The sequence below is a fragment of the Lycorma delicatula genome, chromosome 8, assembly GCF_047948215.1.
Source record: "Lycorma delicatula isolate Av1 chromosome 8, ASM4794821v1, whole genome shotgun sequence".
Lineage (NCBI taxonomy): Eukaryota > Metazoa > Arthropoda > Insecta > Hemiptera > Fulgoridae > Lycorma > Lycorma delicatula.
In genome coordinates this window covers 63,972,061-63,990,995 of record NC_134462.1, presented here as the reverse complement: position 1 = coordinate 63,990,995, position 18,935 = coordinate 63,972,061, and the positions used below count along the sequence as shown (strand labels likewise).

At 31.7% G+C, this 18,935-nt stretch overlaps 1 protein-coding gene across 8 annotated transcripts in view; it reads right to left on the bottom strand.

The window, feature by feature from the left end:
- The window catches only part of Ae2 (anion exchange protein Ae2), a 406,977-nt gene that overhangs the window by 113,176 nt on the left and 274,866 nt on the right, over window positions 1-18,935 (bottom strand). For all 8 annotated transcript variants that reach the window (XM_075374014.1, XM_075374019.1, XM_075374018.1 and 5 more), the window contains one exon: window positions 10,551-10,719. In XM_075374014.1, the coding sequence (XP_075230129.1) occupies window positions 10,551-10,719 (169 nt within the window). The remainder of the gene's footprint in view (window positions 1-10,550; window positions 10,720-18,935) is intronic.

Below are 18,935 nucleotides of genomic sequence, written 5' to 3'. Positions count from 1 at the left end.
GAGTTCGGGGTCTACCTACATCGGTTCAAGAGAAGACACGACACCGAGGTGCTTCTACTGCGGTCAGGATGACACGCCGGAGCACACCTTTTACGAGTACGAAAGGTGGGCTGTGGTCCGGCGTAGGCATGGCACAGATGGCCTCACTCCAGAAACAACTGTAGCTCACATGCTGAAAGGGAAGAGAGAATGGGATGCGGTACAGAGCACGGTGGCTAGCATCCTGAAGTCGAAGGAGGTACATGGAAGAGAGTGGGGAGAAGACTTCTAGGCGCGGGTAAGCAGCAATGTCCCTAGCAAGTATACTGTGTGTTTCTTCTACTATATATATTATTTTTGTGTTGTATTGTATTGTATTGTGAATTCATTGTCTCCATTGTCACTGTGGTTGGTACTCTACGGCCGGCTCGAGATGACAAGCACGATCGCTTCGACCGTGTGCAGGAGGGGCACGGCTAGAGGTGACATCGCCGAAGAGACAACATGAAGTGTGGGTTTCATTTATTATGTATTTTCCTTGTATTGTATGATTGTGGTATTATTTTATTTTATTGATTGTGTTCCTGCTAATGGTTACGAGGGCACTCACAGCGAACGCGTCCGCGGATTGCGGAAGGAGGAATAAGTTCAGACGCCAACGTGATGGGCTGCAACTGAAGGGAGGGTTCTTCGCTATTGTCCTGATTGTGTTTTATTTATCTTATTTTATTTCATTTTATTGAGTTGTTTTGTGTTTTGCTGCTGGTTGAGGAGTGCAATCGCAGCCAACGTGATAGTGGTGGCTGACTGCGACGAGAGCTGCCGCAGCAGCGGGAAGTTACTGTGTTTACTGAATTTTATTTTATCGTAGTGTGTATTTCATTTCTTTTGTTTATGTTTTTGTGTTTATATTGCTGGCGGGATGGCATACACGATCACTGCGACCGTGTGTAGGAAGGTCACGACCAGTGGTGACGAAGCCGAAGAATAAGACGGATGGGAAGAATAGACTTTTATTAATTATGTATTCTGTATGGGTGTGTTACTAGGCTTAACTGCGTTTTCCTGATGGCGGCTAAGTGGTGGTGTGAGTGTGTTTTATTACTTGTGTTGTGTCCTGCGGATGGGTGAAAAAAATAAAAAATAAATAAATAAAATAAAATACAGGGGGCGAATCGTGGTCGCCGTGCAGGGCCAGGGAGGCAGCCTGGATGCAGAGGACGCTTTGGCTCCTTCATATGCAAGAATGAAGGTCAGTTGGGGTGCTCCGATGATGCATTTGGGACCCTCAGGTGTGAGAGGGGGGACGCGGCGGTTTGCCGGCTTCGCGCAATGCGTAGCCGGCAACCTAGTGTAGGGACGGTAAGGGTAGCCTCTAAGTGGAGGGATGTAGTGGTCGTCCAGAAGGGAGGGCTGCTGCATCTTGATGAAACTGAAAGGACCCCGATGGGACGCCAAAGAAAAGGCAAGACAGGGGGGCAGTCGACTGCCACGACACTCCGACATTCCTGCGTATAGCCTAACGGCGGAGGCCGGGGATGTTGGGGGTGTTTTAGAACAAAAAAAAAAAAAAAAAATGTATATCACTGATCTCTACATAACTGGATAGTGGGATCCCAAGTATTGGAATTAGTAAAATTTGAAGCATAAACTAGCGCCACTAATTGAGCGGTAGAACTGGTAAAACTAAATAAAATGTAACGGCGCATGCGCAGAGGTAAATGCAAGAGTAGCGATAAAACCACGTTTTAAATTTAAACCGTTGCAGTAGAATGATCTTATTTTGCATTTTAAATAAAGTGACCTATTTTTATCGCATTAAAAAACAACAGATCGTGATTGTGAATACTTGTAAATTGAAAATAAATTTGTGAGAAAAAATCATACGGAAGTGTGTGTTTTGCAAAACAAAAGATACAAAATTGAACAATGTATATTTCTTTAAGTTAGTACAACGTAAGATTTGCGGTTATAACAATGTAAGAATTACAAACTTGAGTAATTAATAAGATGTTTTTCATAAATAATAAAAAATATTGATTAAATATATACAGCGTCGTAAAACTTTGTCCAATTCGGTTATTTGACTGGAGTAAAATAAACATCCCTACCATCACGAATTTAATCGCGCAAGCGTACAATGGGTTTTAGTTCCCAGCATCTCATTCTGCGGCGATGAGGTACGCTTCAATATGAACACTTAATTATATTTTACGCCATAAGGATCCATATCCAGTTATATAGAGATCAGTGATTTATATACACACATACCAAATACAAACACCCGAGAGACGCGTTGCCACAGTGAAGTCCGATAAAGATAAATCATTTCTCCCTTCTACAATTCTGAACAAGGATTACACAGATCAAATGGTTAGTTCGTACACTGGTTTTACTTGGAAATTAATATATTAAAACTTTAAAATGTACAAAGGAAAACTGTTTATACAGTTTTAGTATACAAGAGGTATAACTTGTGGAACGTTTTTATTTTCCGTGAAACCAAAAAATTACCTATAACTCCAGATCAGCCTTCACAAAAATTATTTAAAATCACTAGCTCTGTATTACACGCTACTTATCATCATTTTTTTCTTCAATCTCTTTGATTTTCGGTCCTGCCACAATTCTTTATTCCTGAGAAAATTTACACATTAGCTTCCAATTTAATAGTGCGAATAAATATTATCTACTATGTAAAAAAAAGTTTAAAATTGTACAATTTGGGGAAAACATCAAAACGGTTTAATATTTTAGCTGAAAGTTCGAGTCTAATTTCTTCACTGGCAATTCTCATCTCTGCAAGATAAAAAGAAATGTTCTTATTTGTATTACGGTGATTAAAGTGAGATCAGCTCTCCGATCAATAACAACAAAAATCATTATTGAAATTAATGTTTTAGAGGTTACTTAACAAAAATAAATGAATTTCGTAATAAACCATAAAAAATCTACGCAATGAAACAAATTTAAGTGAAAATGTTACGTTTATTATATAATTTACTGTTTAAGTTATATTATTAACCTCATTATATAATCTCTATACATTCCTTACTTGTTTGTCTTTTACGCACACTTTCTCCTATTTAGGTAAAAATCTTTTGACGGATTTTAAAGCCGTACGCCATTCCTAACGCCGAAGTATCAAAAAAGAGGTAGAAAGTTCTAGCGCGTCAAAAGTGCTATACAAATCCGGATCCGAAACCTTCAGATGAAAGGCAAACTCGTTATTAGTTCGTCACAAAAGTAGGCAAAAATTTTTAATGAAAAATAAAATGCGATTTAATTATAAGTACAAAAGTGAAATAAAGAATAGAAAAAAAAAATGAGAGATAAAATGAAATGCAGTCAATAAAGGTCATGCGAGTGTGAAAAATATATCCTATTTCAGGAGTAGTATTAAATTACCTTTTCTATTATTTATTTTTATTCTTTCCATTGAAAGGTAATATTCTTTTCGTTAACTGTTTTAATCTCGACTCGTAGGAGAAAAATAAAAATCTGACGTGGACAACACATGACTTCCTTGTACATCTATTAAATTTACACGCTTTTATAAAAATGAGAAGTACATAAAATTTTATTTCATTAAAAATTTCTGATATTTTTTCATATTTTTTTTATTATTATTACTGAATTATTCTTATTCATCGTAAAAATATTTTTACAATTATAGGTTAATAATTATTAATAAATCAATATATTTAAAATTAAAAACAAAAAAACAAAAGAAGATTAAGTCTGATTCGAATAGATGTGCCTTCCCCTAAGATCCAAATATTTCATTAATTAGAAATTTTATTTGGCTATTTACTCTGGAACCGATGAAAATAACTACCACTTATAATACATCGATAAAAATCTCTCAATGAGGGCTTATTACTGTAATTAAGAGAAAGTCCAAAATCCAAATTCTGGGGGATTTTGGGCTTTTTTGAACACTTTTGGTTCAGTCGATTGCAATCAAACGGGGAGGAGCACAACTAGATGTTACAACAGAGTCCTAAATCCAAAATTTCAACATTCTACGACTAATCATTTTTGAGTTATGTGAAATATATACGTAGACGTCACGCCGAAACTAGTCAAAATGGATTTAGGTATGGTCAAAATGGATATTTCGTTGAAATTTGAAAACCGAAATTTTTTCGGGATCACAATACTTCCTTTACTTCGCACAAGGAAGTAAAAATGAGTGTTTCAACAAAAGAGAATATTTAAAGGAAATAAATATCTGCTCGTTCACTTAACTAATATTAATTTCAAAAATAAACATAAAAATGAGAGAAAAAATGTTTATTTCCAATGGAATTAGCTCTAATGGTAAGAAAATACGTTCTATTTCAGACACGCACGCCCAAGCTTGTACACCACCTAGCATGATTCTAATTTCATTATAATTATTGACTTACACTTTTAATAACTACCGAAGTCGACATGGCATATGTAATACACTATAACACACGAGATGAAAGATTCTTCGCCGTAATGTAGGGGAAACTGTACAAAAATTGACGAGAACTGATTCGTATTCTCCCACTTGTACTGCTGTAAAATTCACCTACTTGCTTACACTGTCAACTGAATCGGTCTGATATGAGATCGGAAGTAGAGGGAGAAGTAGATTCAATCAATGTAGACAAAGAAGTGGCAAGAGGGAGAAGTAGGAAGGGATGAGTAAAGAGAAAGAGTAGGAGAAAATATATTGTACTTCTCTTATTACGTCTCGTATAATATAATTACGAATTATACAATTCTTGGAAAACTAAAAGCTCCTCTAAATGTAAGATAATAGTTTTAAAGCAGTGGTTTTAAACGTTTAAAAAAATCACAAACAAATTAAATTATCCAGAAGAAGAAAAAGAGAAAGAGAGTGAGAGAGAGAGATATTCCCGCTCGCCCGCTCAATAATCCGAAAAATGTTTATTATTTATTTTTATATTTATCGGTTAAAAAGTTTTTACTAAAATACATTCTCAATCAATAAATACTGTATAATCCTCTACCAGAAGATACCTATGTCTCCATTTACAGACAGATCCCAAAGAGTAACCGGAACACCACTCTAAGTAACCTAGAAGTAATCCGTTTATATAGTTATTATACGGCTGTCTATAATCTCTCCATCGGTTTCATGAGAATTTGGTAATAACATCTTTCCCAGATATTTATTTTCTTACTTTTCAAATTTTCAGAAATTTTTTTAAAAAATAAACAAGAGCTTTTTTGTCTTAAGTCACTTGAATATTTCGATGTTAATCTTCAGAAATGGTCTCAGGTCGACCATTTCTGAGATGTGTGATTAATTGAAACCCAACCACCAAAGAACACCGGTATCCACGATCTAGTATTCAAATCCGTAAAAAAGTAATTGCCCTTACTAGGATTTGAACGCTGGACTTCGAAATCAACTGATTTGCAAGGACGCGTTCACCACTAGACCAACCCGGTGGGTTACCTCTTTCTTGTCAGTGTTAATTTTAAGCACCACAACATACCTGCTACTTTAACCACTTCAATTCCTTTAGCTATTTTAAACTACCTGCATTACCTTTCTTTCATTAATAAATTTTACTAATGTCTTAACCCACACGTTAGAAAAGTAACGCTTACGATTCCTACATATTAATATTATCAAGTATTTATATACACGTAACAAATTTTAAATTTTGGAAATGCCACTGAAATAATCGATGAAAGTTCTTGTCAAGTACTTCAGCGTATGCTTGAACCTTTTTTCACATTGTTTAAAATTATCAACAATGAAAATTTGTGCATAAAGCTGTACATTATGCACAAATTCTATGTGCATAATGCACATTTTCATCGTTTGTTGACGAAGTTGGTCTTCTAGAATGAGGGTCGTCTTCAACATTTTCTCGGCCCCCTTTGAAAGCTTTGTGCTACTTAAAAACCATATTTCTCGATAGAGTGGCATCTCCATAAGCTTTGGTTAAAGAATCAAATGTTTCTACGGCAGACTTGAGTTTATAAAAAATTTGATAGGGTAACGTTGTTCACCATTTTCCTCCATCGCAAACGTAACGAGGTTTTAAAAACACGACTCTACACGAACAGCAGTAGCACGCGACTGACAACCGATCCAGTTGAAACAAGTATGCACGTACAGCCAAGGAGTACGCGCTTTTATAAAACAACCAACGCCTATCTACGCGCTTTTATACATCAAGAACGTTTTACATTACCAGTACTTCCTCAGGAAAATCACTTACTTAGGAAAAGTACACTTACTTTTGGGACAAACCTCGTACATATAAATCTCACATTTTGCTACTATAAAGGTTTACACTTCATTACAAATATTTTTAAGTTTTTTCTCTAAATCTGTGTTTGATTCCAACATTTTTTTAATCGGATAAAAAAGCTCTTTATCTTTGTATTCACTTTTTAATGTCTTGTTCAATTCCTCTTAAAACATCTTAATTTTTTACTCAAACGACTCTCATGTTGCATAATATTTCAAAAGCATCTTATCTTTATATTGTTGGCTTTTCTATTCACCATTTTTGTTGCATAAAGGGCTACTCCATACAAATACTTTTACGAAATTCTACCTAATTTCTAAATCTATATTTGTTACAGCAATTTTTTCTCTTTTTTGTTATTTAAAAAGCTCTCCTAGTATATGCAATTTTGATATAGAGTTTCTTTATTTATCCTTTTTATTTTACTAGCCGATTGACACAACATTCCCAGACAACTACAGAGCTCTTTTATCTTAAATCTTCCGCTCATTTTACTCCTTTCTGTCATTTCATTTTACATACATTTTACTCTTGTTTACTTAAACAATGAATTTTTCTCTCGCAACGAATTCATACCGGTCTTCAAAAAATATTCACCCTACTTGAAGGCTATTTTCAACAAAAATGACTATAAAAAATCGTGACATTTCTATTTTTGTTCCTGTAATTTTATTGTCAAACTGTTAATGGTTTCCCCCCAAATAATAAAAAATAAATAAAATAGAGGGAACAAGCGACATCTTTTTCTCACTTTTTATTTAATGCAACATACTTTTCCTCATTTTCTATTATTAGTAGAGTTATCTAATTCTTTACTAATTAAAGATAAGTCTTCTTTTTCTAATATTCTTTTTTAAATCTACAACATTGTATACAGCTTCACATTATTAAGATATTCTCTTCTTTCAAATTATTCCCTAAATAAAATCTTTTTGTATTCTAAAGGAGATTAGTATAAAGATCTGAAATATTTCATTGAACTACAACATTAAATATTAATGCATTTTTACTCTAAATTTAAATACTGTAACGCAGCTCAAAAATCATTTCAACTTCATACGGACAACTCAAACAAAAATACCTGTCGATTAGAATCGAAAGGCTTAAACAATTTATTTATATTCGATTATTCTTGTATTGTGACAGTTCTATCTTTTTATGTATCCGTACATTTATCAATGTTCCATATAAAAATAGAATAATGGTGTAAATAAGATTTACACAATTTTTTTTTTTTTTTAAATAACTCAACCGACAGATTTAAATAACTGGCTGTATTTAAAAAACAATTAAAATATTGGAAAACTGCTTTCAAATACTGCAACAATTTCAATAACCACTAAACATAAATCACCAAATGCAATTAAAAACGAACGCATATAGAATATTGCAAAATAAAATAACGTCAAACCGAAACATGAACATAAATAATAAAATAAAAGATATAACAAAAAGAAATATATAACTTTAATTAGCTTACATTTAAATACGTAAATAATTATTTATGTCAGGGTTAACTATAAATGAATGTATAAGAACACATGACTAAAAATGAATCGAGGGAAAATTAAAAATAAAAACCCATAATTAATAGTCAAGCGCTAATTATTATGAACAATACAAAAATGAATGCATAAAGAAAAATAATGTTAACAAGTACACGTTTAATTAATTAAACCGTTAAATTAAACAAAAAGCTAATCGACCTAACTTAAGTTCAAAAAAATAATATTACTATTTACGACAACAAATAGCAAAAAGGTGATGTTTTTAACGAAACGGTATTCAATATAAGCCGTTTATAAATAAACGTGGAGATAAATATTAATAAGGGTATAATTTCAAGAACAAATGCTTGTGCGCAAGCAGTCAACTTTTAAAATTCAGATTTAACATTTAAATCGTTTAGCTGAACGTACGACAGAATCCATTACAATAATTATGAAATTTTCCGAGCTAGAATTCTGTACTTTTTAACAACGTACTTTAAAGTAACCGATATAAAAACAACAATATAATTTTTCACCCCGGCTATAAGACTTGAAAATGTAATAAATAGAATTCAACAAAGGAACTTGATAATAACAGATATAATTAAAAAAGATATTAATTTTAGAAGATCACTGACTGGAACAATGTTTCAATGGGGGATTTAAAGGTTAATTACGGGGGCTGTTCGGAAAATAACCGAACTTTCATTTTTTTAATCTATATTTATTAATTTTACAGATTACTGGTCCTTGTCCCCTTCAAAGTACTCCTCTATTCACACACTTTTCCCAGCGGTGTTTCCACTTCGCGAAGAAGTCCTGGAGAACTTCATTTGAAATGGCCTTTAAGGTCTGTGACGAATTTGCTTTAATGTCATCAATAGTCTCAAAACGGCGTCCTTTCATCACCGATTTTAATTTCGAAAATAAGAAAAACTCGGAAGGAGCCAGGTCTGGCGAGTAGGGAGGCTGACGAAGGACAGTCGGCTAGTTTTTGGCCCAAAACTGACGAATTGACAAAACTGAGTGTGCGGGCGCATTGTCATGGTGAAAGAACTATGAATTGTCTCGCCGCAACTCTGGTCTCTTTTAGCGGATTTTTTCACGTAACCGTTGTAAAACGCCTTGATAGTACCACACGGTTCACCGTTTCACATTGAGACAAGAATTCAAAATCTACGACTCCATTAAAATCAAAAATAGAAACCATCACTCTGACACTGGATCGAGACTGACGTGCTTTTTTGGGGCGTGGAGATCCTATGCCGAACCGTTGTGATGATTGAACTTTTGTCTCCATATCGTAGCCGTAAACCCAGCTTTCGTCTCCCGTTATGATCCTTTACATGAATGTTTCATCGTCATCAGCTTGTTCAAGAAGTTGCCGACAAAAACGTCCACTCTGTTCTTTCTGCTGTTCGGTCTTCAAACGAGTTTTTCAGTCAAAATGTCACGGCATGATCCAATCGAGGTGCTAACCTCTTCTGTAAATTCTCTGACAGTCAATCGGCGATTTGCATGCACCAGATCATTGAACCAATTTCTGCGATTTGCATGCACCAATTTCTGAACGCGAGTCATCAGTTGAACTCGCCTTCGTGGTCGAGGGTGATCTTAAATTTGAATGACGACTATTTTTAAATCGTGAAAATCATTCGTAACATTCGGTACGACCTAGAGCATCATCTCCGCAAGCTTGTTTCAGAAGTTGAAACACGTTTCTGTGAAAGTTTTCCCCAGTTTCACGCAAAATTTTCTTGGTTGTATCGTTGCTCCCGAAAATCGCACAATACAAGTAATAATACAATAAAAATCGCTACTAACAAGTTGTACTCAAATAACAGTAAGATGAAAAATAAACGAGATATCAACAATCCAAGAACATGTCAATACAGAGGAGGTTATGCGGAACACAATGCTGCCAACCGCACGTCACTAAATATCCCCGTTGACGCGTAATTAAAATGTTCGGTTATTTTCTGAACAGACCTAGTAAATTGGATAAGCGATTATTTATTTAAATTAGTTTGAACATCGTTTCTGTCTGACCGATGGGTTTGATAAACGATTAGATTTGTGATTAAAATTATCTTTAAAACTTCAATGAATGCAGTGAAATTCTTCTTTGACATACTGGGTACATAATTCTAGTGTAATAATGGTTACGTTACAAACAGAACTTTGAATCGGTTGTTTTATCAATAGTTCCTACAAATTTTCAATGGAATTCAAAAGATATGACAAGATGAGTTTTACTGAAAAACAATAAATTTGGCTACTATAAACCCAAACTAGTATTTATAAAATAGATCTATGAATTGAGAATTATAGGTGAAGCGTACCTTTAACCGACTTGAAAATCAAAAGATGCTCTATCTTTTGATTTCCAAGTCGGTTGCTTTGTCGGTTTATCTAAAATTTTACTATAGTAACATTAGGATTTCTAATCAGTCGTTTATCGGTGTAAAGAGCTACATATTTCGCTGTCAGTTTGATGTAGGAGTGTACCATGCAAATAATCAATTTTGGCTCCTACCGATAAGGAGCATAAACTACGTTTAGTTAGTGTTAATTTTTATAATTCGGCCGTTGAATCGGGCTACGAGATTAATAAAATAATTTCGTAAATGTATTAAGCGATATTAAGTAGGGCATAGTTTGCATACAAGATGAAATAACCGTACCTTCTGCGTAAGAAACCGCAGCTGTTTGGGATAGAGAGGTTATGAGGATATATGTTCTACAAAGTGGGAACGAGAATAGATTCGAAATAAACAATTTAATCTAATGAAAATAAATCATATTTAAAACTTACAGCTGTAATCAGTCTCATTGTAACGTCGTTGTTCAGGGGGTTGATGGCCAGAGGATTCCGGTGAGGTGGAGAATCTCGCGAGGTCAAAACGTTCTCCTTCTGACATCGCAAACACCTTCTCCATTTCCTCATCCAGATCCGGCCCCGGTGAGCCTCCATCACGATCACCCTATAACAAAAACAAAAAATTAATCGTAAGTAAATAAAAATAATAGATGAAAATATCTTTCCCGTAAGAAAGATTGAGGCGTGGGTTTGTTTGTTTGAGATGTGCTCACATTTTAATTTAACTGCGATTGGCACAGAGTGGACCGCGTGCGCTAGGCCGCTGCGCGAAGCACACGAACGACTCATTCGTTCGAACGATTATACTTTTTCATACGAACGATTTATCTATCTAAAATTATATTTGTGTTTTGGGTATAAATATGGAAAACATTGGGGTTAGAGCTATGTTAAAAAACAACTCGATAAACAGCTAAAAATGTTCAGTATTTTGAAGCTTTTGGTTGTTGTTAGTACCGTAAATTTATGAACGTTATTTAGTTAGTTAGCAAAAAAATTTAACAAAATCATGTAACATTTTCGCGGCGGGTTATAAACCTACTTTTTTATAGTTACGGAATAAAAAACCGCATGATGACTTGGTCTATTTGCTGTATGTGCTCACATTTTTATTTTGAATGAAGCGCACGAACGATTCATTCGTTCAAACGATTTATTCTTCTTGATACGAACAATTTATCTAAAATTATATTTGTGTTTTGATAAAAAAAGAAAAATACTGGGATTAGAGTTGTGTTAAAAAATCACAACATAAAAATCGTATATATATAAATGCGAAAGTTTGTCTGTTTGTCTGTTTGCCACAGCATCACGCGAGAACCAGCTAAATGATTGCTTTCAAATTTTCAGGATATATTTGTATTATCCCATGCATTTATGAAACACAAATACATTTGTGTTCCAGGATAAATGTGTTATCAGGAAATAACACATTTGTGATATTTCCTAACAGCTATATCGAATAAAAAATTATTTAACTTAATATATGAAGTGTTTATTCGTGTTCATACGAGTACGCTCCGATTAACAGATACAGTTTAAAATTTCTACAGAAAAGTTGAATTTTTTGAGAATGAAAAATCAACTTAAACTGGAATACAATTTTGAAATGTTTTACGCAGTTTAATTCGTAGATGCCATTTTTGTTATATAATTCGATGCTAATAAAGATTTTCACTACATTAAAAAATAAAAAAAAAAATACAAGCCATAAAATTAAATAATTATACAAAAGATCGCTGCAGAAATAAAAAAATAAAAAGCGCATAAAGTAAATATAACCCGTATGTTAAACAGGCAACGTATAACAGATGAAATCTGAGGGTTGTTTTGGAGAGAAATTTTATCAAATAATTAGAAAGTGTTTTTTGCTACTTTAAATAGCTACCAAAACTGTTTCGTAAAACAAAACTATCGTTAATCGCTAAAAATAAATAAAAAAACGATTTATTTTTCTTTGAATTTTGATGTTTTGCAAGCAGAGGTAATATTAAAAATAAAATATATTTCCTAATCCTTAATCTGCAAGCAGTCTTCAAAAAAATCAAAGATGTATTATCTTTTTCAACTGCAGTTTTTTTCTTTTACATTAATTTTGTTAAACTTTATATTATGATAAATTTTTTATTTAAAATATGAATAGGCCTACAAAAAACCTTTTCGCAAATTTAAATAACGCACATGTAATAAACGCAAAGATGAAAAACCAGCATCTTGATTAAATTAATATAAAAGGAATGTCGAGAAACAGCGTGAAATGATTTGGCGACTCGATAACGAATGTGAAACGAGGCTTTCTGTAATGCGAGTAGACGTCATGTATTTTAACCCGAAGTTTTCATTCTAATTTATAAAATGATAATGACAAAAAAAAGAGAAAAATATGTTCAAATAGTTTATGTAAATAATGTATTTTTTCATTTAAATAATTTTTCACTTAATGGAAAATACCATATAACCGAACCACAAAAGAAAAAAGTTTCCTTTTAAGAAGGAAGAAAAATAGAAATTGATTAACAGTTAATCTTCTTTTTTTTGTGACAATATGTATATTTTTTGATAATTCATATTTTTTTTACAAATGTACCAACAATTTTTATTTATATAGTATATCATTTTAATACGATATAGGAAGTTTTATTGTATTATTTCAAAGTCTAAAACTATAGCAAAAGGATTACATAATATAAATTTTCGAAACATCTTCCTAATTAAACTACAAAAAATTCACTAAAATAACATGTTCAAAACAATTTTTTTCTAAATATTGATAAAATGTTACAACCTGTTGCTTTTTTTTTAAAGTTTAAGTAGTTTCTTTTTCCAAATAAAACTTTACTTTGAAATTTAATGAAAAAATTAGGCACATAAATATAATTAATTAAAATTATTAAAAAATATTTACGAAAAAAAAAATCACAGTTATTTTTGCGTAGAGCTAAACATAAAGAAATATAAACAGATTCTACTACATTATTACGCGATTATTACGTAAAAAAATTATAAAGGTACAACCAGCAAACAATTGATCATTAAAACTTGCAATAATTACAACCGTCTCGGATTATCTTTCAGCACAAAAGAAATGATGAATCATTAGAACAATAATAATAGGATAATTTAAAACAATAAAGAAAAATTAAATAAGAAGAATTTTTTACATATATAAATAGATAAAAAACAGTTAATGCAGGCTATGAAAAACATTGTTAGAAATATTTTATACTAAATCAGTATTAAATGGGGAATATTTCCAAGTCTTTACTCATTGCTTTAAAAAGGGTTACAGTGGTTTCCAATTCGTTTTAGTATTGATCGGCGTACACGATGAAGGTCGTAGTCGAATGTTATCGTCCAGTAATTTTTAATCCTACACAGTACATTTTTTTTTTAAATATTAAAAAAAAACCACACCATCGGATATTTAAAAAAATTTTAATTTCTTAATTTATAAATTATTGAGAAATAAAATTATTTCATAAAAAATTTTTATTTTCCACTGAATTTTGTATCAAAACGGACCTTTACCCAGCCTGATATTCAAATCTGGATGAAAAGAAAAGCCACTAAAATGAAATGAATATCTGGAAAATCATTACAATTATTTTTCACTTAAAAAAAAAAGAAGACTAATCTCTCTAGTACGCTTGCGGTTCGGTACAAGATGAAGAGAAGAGATTGTAAAGAAATTAAGGAAGATGCTATGAACCAATAGTATTGAATAGAATCTAAATACTGTAGAAATACAAATCCACCGATGAAAAAAAGTAAAACACTAAGTAACGCGGTATCAGAAAATATATTGTAACGGATAGAAAAGCTTCCAGTTATACAAACTGCCAGAATAAGAAAGAGATAGAAAATGAAGGGAAGTATATCGACAGATTGAAAAAGAAGATCCCAAAAACAACAACATTATTTATTTAAAAATAACTTCTAGAATAGAACGTTCGGATAAAAAAAAAACATTACATTTCAACTTTTTTAAAAAAGGATGGGTCAGTTGCTGTTAACTACAGATTAGCCCTAGATCTAGGTATACATACAGACGACGATAAGAGAACTTTGGGACAGTGTGCGATAAATGCAGGTACAGTTTTCGATAAATGTGAGGACAGTGCGCGAACGATTCGAAGTGAACGTGCAGTTAACAAACAAGCGAAAAGTACGTCGCGAGTATTACGTTTTGGGATAGTATTCTTGTATGCGGTAAAGTATGAAAATTTTTTCAGTGATTTTGTTGTGAACGGAGGACGAGGTACATTACTCATTGATAGAAGTGATGTCAGTTTCCTTTTGTAAATACTAGAAACAAATTATTCTTGTGTAAAGTTAAATTATTGCGTTTGTACCTTACTGTTGTAATCACTAGTTAATTTTGTAATAATGGTTATTAACTATTCTAAAGTTCATATTAAAATCAGAATGCAATTCAGGACTTATAATTTAGTTATTTTGAATGCAAGAAGATATTCTAAACTTTTATACGTGCTCTCTTTCAATATCCTTGTCAAACCGCCAACTCGCGACATTATCGACCACTAATTACTGAGAAATATGCAAGAGTATCCTAGCAGTACGTCTGCTAGATTATAGATTCCACTTAATAATTATTAATAGAAAAATAAAATGTGCTATAAAAATTAACTTTACATGATAGAATGCAACAGAAAATTGTAATTATTTTTTATTTATTTATAATTTGGGCCTGATTTGAAATAATTGGGAATATATGATCAATTTAATTGTTATAGATCGACTTCTAATAGATATTAATAACTTGTAGTTAAAACTATTTAAAACTCGTAAAATGCGTTTTGTATGCAAAGAATAAAAAGAAAATAATGAAATGGAGTAAAGCAGTAGTTTTAAACCAACAAGAAGTGGTATTAGGTTATACATTCCAGTCAAACAGGGGTCGAGGTCAAAGTAGTTATATCTAATTCTAGATCACGCTTCCTTATTTTACTTTAATACAAAACGTGCACGAAAACATTAATTTTATATGAAAACAGGTAGAATGCATAAAATTAAAAATAGTTTTACAAATACAAGGGTCTTTTACTAAATAAAATGCAATTTTATTTATTATGCAATTTTTCTTTCCAAAACAAAAGAAAATTCGACAGAACCCCTTCATAAATATGTTGTGATAATTTTGAAATAATAATAATTATCTTTTAGAGTATTAAGGCTAATTTTTAATTAATCTGTAATTCAATTACACTTGCGACTAAACAACTTGTAAAGCGTTGTTTAATATCTTAGACCGTTCGTAAAAATGCTTTAGCAAGAAAAAAGACAAAAAAAACTGATATGGACATCACATGACTTCCTTGTACGCCTATTAAATTGCATATATACTTTTTTTTTAAATAAAAAGTACATAAAATTTTATTTCATTAATAACTTCTAATATTTTTTTTATTGTTATTATTGAATTATTAATTATCATAAACATATTTTTCAATCAGAAGTTAATAATTTTAATAAATCAATATATTTAAATTTAAAAAAAAGTTAAAAGAAAAAAAGGAGATGAAGTCTGATTCGTACCGATGTGCCTTCCACTGTAAGATCCAAATATTTTATTAATTAAAATTTTATTTGACTATAACTCTGGAATCAATGAAAACAAGTACCACTTATGATATATCGTTAAAAGCTCTCAACTCAAGGAGGGCTTATTATTGCAGTTAAGAAAAATTCAAAAATCCAAATTCTTTTGTATTTTGGGCTTTTTTGGACACTTCTGGTTCAGTCGATTGCAATCAAAAGGAGAGGTGTACAACTAGGTGTTACATTCCTAAATTCAAAATACCAACATCCTACTGCGCTAATCGTTTTTGAGTTATGCGAAATACATACATACCTACGTACGTACATACATGAATACGTACGTACAGACGTCACGCCGAAACTAGTCAAAATGGATATTTCTGTTGAAATCTGAAAAGCGACATTTTTCGCGATCACAATACGTCCGTATCTTCGTACAAGGAAGTAAAAATAGAGCGTTTATAGGGATGAGTGAAATGGGTAACAGAAAGAGAAGTAGAAATTTCATGCAATCAAATTGGAAAAAGTTGAATGGCATCGTTCCATTAAAAGTAATTTAAATATATAAAGGAATTTTACAATTCAATGACCATTTAATTATATAAATTTAATTTTTTTTTCAATACTAACTTCTTTTTATTAAAATATATTCATATGTTTTTTATAAATTGTAATAATCATATGTCGTGTGTTGGTAATTGTAAAAAATTAGTTGGGACGCTAACTAGTATTGAAAAAAAATTATCCAAATATTTTCACCCCCTTCTTGGAAAATTACAACTTTGTTTATTTAGAATTATTATTCTCTTTTCCTAATGTGAACGTTCCAATCTGTCTATTGAGGAATAAACAACCCCTCCCGCCAGGCCCAATGAGATGAACCCACCGCATTGGTCTAGTGGTGAACACGTCTTCCCAAATCAGCTGATTTGGAAGTCGAGAATTCCAGCGTTCAAGTCCTAGTAAAGTCAGTTATTTTTACACGGATTTGAATGCTAGATCGTGGATACCGGTGTTCTTTGGTGGTTGAGTTTCAATTAACCACACATCTCAGGTACAGTCGAACTGAGACTGTACAAGACTTACACTTCATTTACACTAATACATATCATCCTCTGAAGTATTATCTGAAAGGTAATTACGGGAGGCTAAACAGGAAAAAGAAAGGACCCAATGAGATGAGGATGATATGTATGACATATTAATGAGGTGTACTTGTACAGACTCAGTTCGACCGTTCCTGAGATGTGTGCAGTTAATTGAACCACAACCAACAAAGTACACCTGTATCTATTGTCTAGTATTCAAATCTTTATAAAAGCAATTAACTTTTACGCGGATTTGATTTAGAATTATGGCTGTATCTTTCTACTTTTTAAACAGTTTTAACTAGAATTTGATTTAGAATATATTCTACCTTTATTTATTTTTTATTTTTTAATTTTAAACGTTCTTTATTTTTTAAATTTATTATTACCACTTAGGAATTATTCTCAAAAAAAAAAAATTATCCTATTGCTTCCCTTTGAGAAATGAGCCACCCCAAAATGGAAAAAAACCAAGTTTTTAATGCTCAAAACGTACTTTTTAAAATAATAATCACTAAAATAACTTAATACCCCTTCTCTTGAGGAGGGGATCCCAAATTATTTAAAAAATCGGACAAAATTGTAAATTTATTGTAAATTCAGATTTAATTTATTTAAAACCAGTTTTAGCGAATATTTTAATCATTAAAAAGGCTCTTGAAATTTTCAATAAATCGTAAACATATTTTTTCTACGGATCTATTATTATAACATTTGAATTAGGCGGCTTTGACCTGACCATAATGAGGGTCATTATGAAACCGTTTTTCATTACAATACAGATGTTAACCGATTAAAAGCCTACTCATTTTAATCGTTGACCGACCAGTAGGGCGGGTATTATTTAATGTAACAGCTGTTTTTTTTTTTACTCTGGTTTTAATTCGATTTAATAGTTGACAAGCAGAAGTTAATTTGAAAGTTCACCGACAGGTAATAACTAAGTTCATCCGTACAGTCGACTGTAATCAAAAGAAGAGGTGTACAACTATATGTTACAACAGTTCTAAATCCAAAATTTCAACATCCTACGACTAATTGTTGTTGAGTTATGCGAGATATATACGCACATATATACTTACGTACAGACGTCACGCCGAAACTAGTCAAAATGGATTCAGGGATGGCCAAAATGGATATTTCTGTTGAAATCTGAAAACCGAATGTTTTTTTATCACAATACTCCTTTACTTCGTACAAGGAAGCAAAAAAGACGGAAAATTACACAACTTTTGTATGCCAATGAAATTTTAAACAATTATATCGACTATAATGAAGTAGTGGTTAAATTACTTATTCCAGACGATCGGTGGCCAAGAACAAGAGAATTAAACTGTAATTCTATATCCCGCTCCGTAATTTATATGGCAATTAAAAAAGTGTTAATTTTATAAGAACTAAAATGATACTACAATTACATTTAAAAGTACTTAAATCTCATACATCAGAACAATATTCATACATTTTTTTTCATTTAGTCAAATTTCAAACAATTGACTCCATGATAAAGAAAGTTGAAACTGACCGACTTCCTAGGCAGATCTTAATTTATGTTTATTTAAAAAAAATTAATTTTGCGCGTCAAAATTAATGTAGGGAACAAAGATAAAATGTGGGAAAACAATAAATGACAATCTATAGTTATTTATTTACCATGATGTAGTACTACTAGATAGAATATTCCAGTCGATCGGGGGTCGAGATGAAAAGAGTAAATCTTCATTTATTGATCCCACTCCGTTTTAACTACAATGCTCTAAGAAAACTTAATAAAATTTAATTAACAATTTTTCTAAAAAGTTTCTTCTTTTCAGGGCAATATGAAATTAATTAATCCACAATAAATATGTTATGACCAACCGACTTTAGATTTTAATATTTATTTTATATAATTTTAAAAAACAGCTTACCAAATTCCAGTTTAATTTCCTCGAGCGCTTTCGGCTATTCTACAATCTTCAAAAGGAATATAATTATGATTAAAATGATAAAACTACCATAATTGAAATATATAAAAAAATTAATTGTCATTTTATTATTCGTTAAAAGTTAAAGTCTAAATGACTGTGTCCGTATTGTAATATATTTTTTTTTAATTATATAAAATAGTTATTATTCCACACGGTACCATGTTCGAAAAACTAAATTTCGTTTTTGAAAATGTAATTTTCAA